The sequence below is a fragment of the Contarinia nasturtii genome, unplaced genomic scaffold (genome assembly GCF_009176525.2).
Source record: "Contarinia nasturtii isolate CC-2019 unplaced genomic scaffold, AAFC_CNas_1.1 Cnas_scaffold_5419, whole genome shotgun sequence".
In the NCBI taxonomy this organism is placed as follows: Eukaryota; Metazoa; Arthropoda; class Insecta; order Diptera; family Cecidomyiidae; genus Contarinia; species Contarinia nasturtii.
This window is the reverse complement of record NW_022202691.1, coordinates 1-4,765: the sequence shown is the minus strand read 5'-3', so window position 1 is coordinate 4,765 and position 4,765 is coordinate 1. Positions and strand designations below refer to the sequence as shown.

At 34.5% G+C, this 4,765-nt stretch overlaps 1 protein-coding gene across 1 annotated transcript; it reads left to right on the top strand.

Moving 5' to 3' along the window:
• Positions 1–2,210: 2,210 nt before the first annotated feature.
• Positions 2,211–3,170, top strand: LOC116351416 (the record flags this gene model as incomplete). Its single annotated transcript, XM_031783512.1, has 2 exons — positions 2,211–2,466; positions 2,599–3,170. Coding segments are annotated over exons 1-2 (828 nt in total), but the record flags the coding sequence as incomplete, so codon positions are not given.
• Between the last annotated feature and the right edge of the window lie 1,595 nt (positions 3,171–4,765).

Below are 4,765 nucleotides of genomic sequence, written 5' to 3'. Positions count from 1 at the left end.
ATTGAATAGTAAGCGAATACCAATCGTGATTGAATCAATAGGCGTTTTAATAAAATTTCTATTAACATTCTAATAAAAAATCTACTAACATTCTAATAAAAAATCTACTAAAATTCTAATAAAAAATCTACTAAGACCAGTAATGTGCGAGCTACATTTTACAGGGGGGGGTGATTTTTCAAAAACCAAAAATTCTCTAATAAATCAAACAAATTTTCGTTTTTTTTTTTTTTTTGGAAGTCACTTTTTGAGGCGAAAATCCCTAGCAAATCGAAAGAATTTTCTCCGCGAAAAACCTTAGCAAATCTGAAAAAAATCTCTCGGAACCAAAAACCCTAGCAAATTTAAAGAATTCTCCTCAATTTTCTACATTGATGAGCTAAAAAAAAAAAAAAAGATCTTCACTTTTTTCATGAAAAACCCTAGCAAATTCGAATAATTTTCGCGAAAAAATTTTTCTCATCCAAATCACAGGGGGGGTAAACAACCCCCCTTCGCACATTACTGACTAAGACCTAATAATTAGTAGTTGTTAGTAGCTAGTAAAATAATAATTATTACTTCTTAGTGGCTACTAAGAATTACTAAATAATAAAGTACTAATGGAAAAAATCTACTAACTAATAAGAATTTTTATTAATTATTATTTATTAGTTACACCAATGCATCAATATTCGTCTTTTTCTCAACAAATCATTCAACCTTCCTGAAGCAAATGTATACTTTTTCATCACCAATGAGTAATTGAATGAACCATCACCTTCCGCTGATCGCTCCAATTGAAATGCGTTACGGAAATCATGCCAAGCTTTGTTGAGTAACATTAAATGCGTTTGCGCTGTCCCCTGCGTTGCGTCCTCATTCAACTCCATGACGATGTTGATTGTGTCCATCAAGTCTTGGTATTGTAACGAAAAAGAAATGGATGCGTTCATAGATTCGTCGTTTTTTGCTTTATTGTTTTGATTTGATGAATCAGAAGCATTCGATCTAGTTTCATTGTTGCCACGGTTCTGATCTTCTTGATTATTAGTTGATGGTTCAGCGAATTGATTTTGGTTTTGGCGATCATCGTCTGTCCCATTGATTACGTCATTGTTCGTTGATCGTTCACCGTCTCTTTTTTCAAATGTGTCGTCGTTATCATCTGTCATTTTGCCTGTTAGTTCCATATTAATTTTTTCGATGACTGCGTTGAACAATGTTTCTATCTGAGCGAATGTTTTTTGAGCCCAATATGGCTGTTCTGCATTCATCCATGGATCTAGTTTTTCGTCGGTTCTTTTGATTTTGGCAAATAATGATTGAAAAACCAACAGTCGTTCTTCCAAATATTGCGTTGTTATTCTTGCCTTTGGCTGTTTTTTGAAATTGGCAATCAGTCAATTTAACTCTTCGATGTCAACTGACTGTTGCTTTAATAAAGATTCCATTTTCGCAATTTTACACTTTTGTTTAAATTTGAATTAATTTCAGCACAATGCTTTACTGTTCTGTTTTTTTATCTAATGTGTAATTTGAACACAATGTGTCCTTTTCACTTTTTGTATATCGTTATCGTCGTTTGTGCTATCGAGCTCAAATTCGAATTAATCTTTATTTTCAATTTTAACTGTGCTATCCAGCATTCTTTTTGCTATCGAGCAATAAAATCACTTTGCTATTTGAGCAAAAAAAAGTCACTTGCTATCGAGCAATAAAATCACTTGCTATTTGAGCAAAAAAGTCACTTGCTATCGAGCAATTTTTCATCAATTCGTTGATTCGAAGGACCAAACCAACTACAAGTTAGAACAAAGTGGTTGGAAATTGAGTCATCGCCTAAATTGAATGATTTGGTATTGATAAAAGATGAAAATTTGCCTCCGACATTATGGTCGGTGGGTCGTGTAATGCAAAGTCATCCAGGTTCGGATGGTCACGTTAGAGTGGTGACTTTGAAAACCAAAGAAGGCCAACTCAAACGTCCTAATACAAAACTATGTGCATTTCCTCATAACAATAATGATATTGTTAATGATTTGGAAGACGCAAGGAAAATATCTTCAAATGTTGCATGTGCTAAAATTGTCAAAAAGAAATCATTTGGAATTTTACCAATTCTTACGGCTTTTTTATCTCTTTTCGTTACATTTTCTCATCAGACGCCATTAAATGACGCTTTAACGATTACTCATTTCAACTCTTCTTCTGGTCTTTATTTTGAAAAAATGTATGATATGCACATTGTTGGTGCAAATTGGAATGTTTTGGCTTTTGTTCATTTGGGAACACTTCGTTCCGAATTTATATCATTACAAACAAACGTTCAAACCGTCAGTAGCCTATGTCGTACAAAATTGGAAAGTCGATCTAATTGCGTTAACATAGCGTCACATCTCAGAAAAAGACTTGATACAATGGGCGAGAAAAATGGCTTGATTACTCATCAGCATCGTACAAAACGTGCTACTTTGGATTTTGTTGGTAATATTTTGGATGATGTATTCGGTTCTTTGGGCCCACGCTTTAAAGAACGATATGAATCAGACATGAGATTGTTGATGAAAAATAATGATGACGTTTTGTTTTTATTGAAAAATCAAACATCAATTGAAGAGTCAACGTTAAATGTATTGAAACATCATGATGATGAATTAGCGAAACAATCAAAAATTTTCAACGATTTAGTTGATCAGGTGCGTGATAAAGTCGATTTAATTGAAGACGAGCAAAATTTCAATGATATTGTACTGCACATACAACAAATTATGTCCGAATACGAGAGACAACAAGACACTATCATTCACGTGGTAGCTGACTCACACAGAAATTTATTGAATCATGGCATTTTATCTATTTCACAAATGGCCAAACAGGTTGAATTAATTAAAGATCAAGTTGGTATGAAATTTATGATTCCGAGCGGTGTTGACATATTTGCAATTAGTGAAGTTATGCCTTTCTTGGTGGGTAATCAATATATTTTCAAAATTGTAATTCCGCTTTTAAAGCCGGATTTATTTGGAACCTATCGTATTTTTAAAATTCCAATAAGACAAAACGAGAAATTTTTATGGATTCAATTAAACTCGCGTTTTTTACTTGCATCGAATGACCGACAATACTATCAATTAGCTGATGATTTGGATATTTTTAATTGCAATAGATATAAGCAAGATGATTTAAGAGTTTGTAATGGACCAAGAATGTGGTTTCCTTCATTAAGTTCAAATTGTGTATGGGATATATTTAATGAAAATTCATTTGGAAATTGTAGATTTAAGCGTGGTGAAATGGAGAACACATTCATCACAGCGGACGGCAGTACGCGCGAGTGACGAAACCACATTAGTGTGTTGAAAAGTCGAACTCGCTATATATACACGTAATATACGAAATCCAGACCTAGAAGGCCGTTGGCCACGGTTGATGTATGGTTGGAAAGCCCTTAGGCTGATCAAGAAAAAATATCAAAGTTTGAAAATCGGTCCACCTGTCTTCAAAATATGGTCCTTTCAAGAAAAGGGTCAAAATTCAGTTTCATGACCATAGATGGCACTAAATGAGGTCATTGACCCCTAAAACATCAATATTCGGATTCTGGAGCTCAATACCTTTCCAACGATACCTCGAACGTCGAAATAGGTTAATCCGTTCGAAAAATTTATTATTTTAAAAATTTCATATGAATTTCTATGAAAAATCAAAATGTCTGTGTGTCTGTGCGCAATTTCGCGTAGTTGTTTCTGATCTTTTTACAACTTTCTGTGATTAAAGTACACAAAAAACTAAGACTTTTTTGTTCCGGCCTTTTTCGATTTGGCCGCCATGTTGGCCGTGGCCGGCCTCCAAAAGTCGCTTTTTGACTTTTGTCCCTACAGACACCAAGGAACATCCACTTGACACACTCCGGACATATGCATGTCGTTGGAAAGGTCTTAAAGCCAGCTATCGAATGATGTCATTAGCGGTCCAAAAATTTCAAATTGGAGTGGCCAAATTGGCCAAAAACCAAAAAGTTACCGTTCGGCCGGACACATAACGTCCATTACCTCGAAAACAAGCTCAAGGATTTTTTTGAAAATTTCACCGATTTTAGGCCCAAGTCTAAGCTATAATATGCCGCATAGCTCATATCCCAGAAAATTCTTGTTTTCAAGATATGACCTTAGGTACTGCAAATATGGCCAAAAATGGCCAAAAATGACAAAAAATGAGAATTTTAATATTTGAAATATTTTATGGGCAAAAATGTACTCCAATGGCTCTGTAAAGAGCATATCTGTGACTAGCCAAACAAAATTGAACAAAATGTCGACCGTTTTGGATGGCTATTCCACCAAAAATCGGCCAAATGTACCAAAATTCGAATTTTCACAAAAATGTCTAGATGTATGAAATATGAAATGTTAACAACAAATAACTACATGATTGATACTTTTCTCGCATAAGATCGATAAAATACCGAATTTTATGTCCCCTCCCACCAGACCAGAAGGTGGACTATCATCGGGAGAGGTGCATGCGGTTAGTAACAAATGAAATTAAAAGAAATCTACAAAAATGTTAGTATAAATGACAAACTATGCAAAAGTTCATACAAAAATGGCCATTATTTCATACGGTCGCTGTGGGACCTAGACTTGACATAACCAGGACATATGAACCGTTGAGAAATATAGATACCTTCAGTAAAGTTAACCATAAAACTGCAACATGTCTATACATTTTTGGTGACATGGTTAACTTTACTGAAGGTATCTATGTTTCTCAACGGTTCATA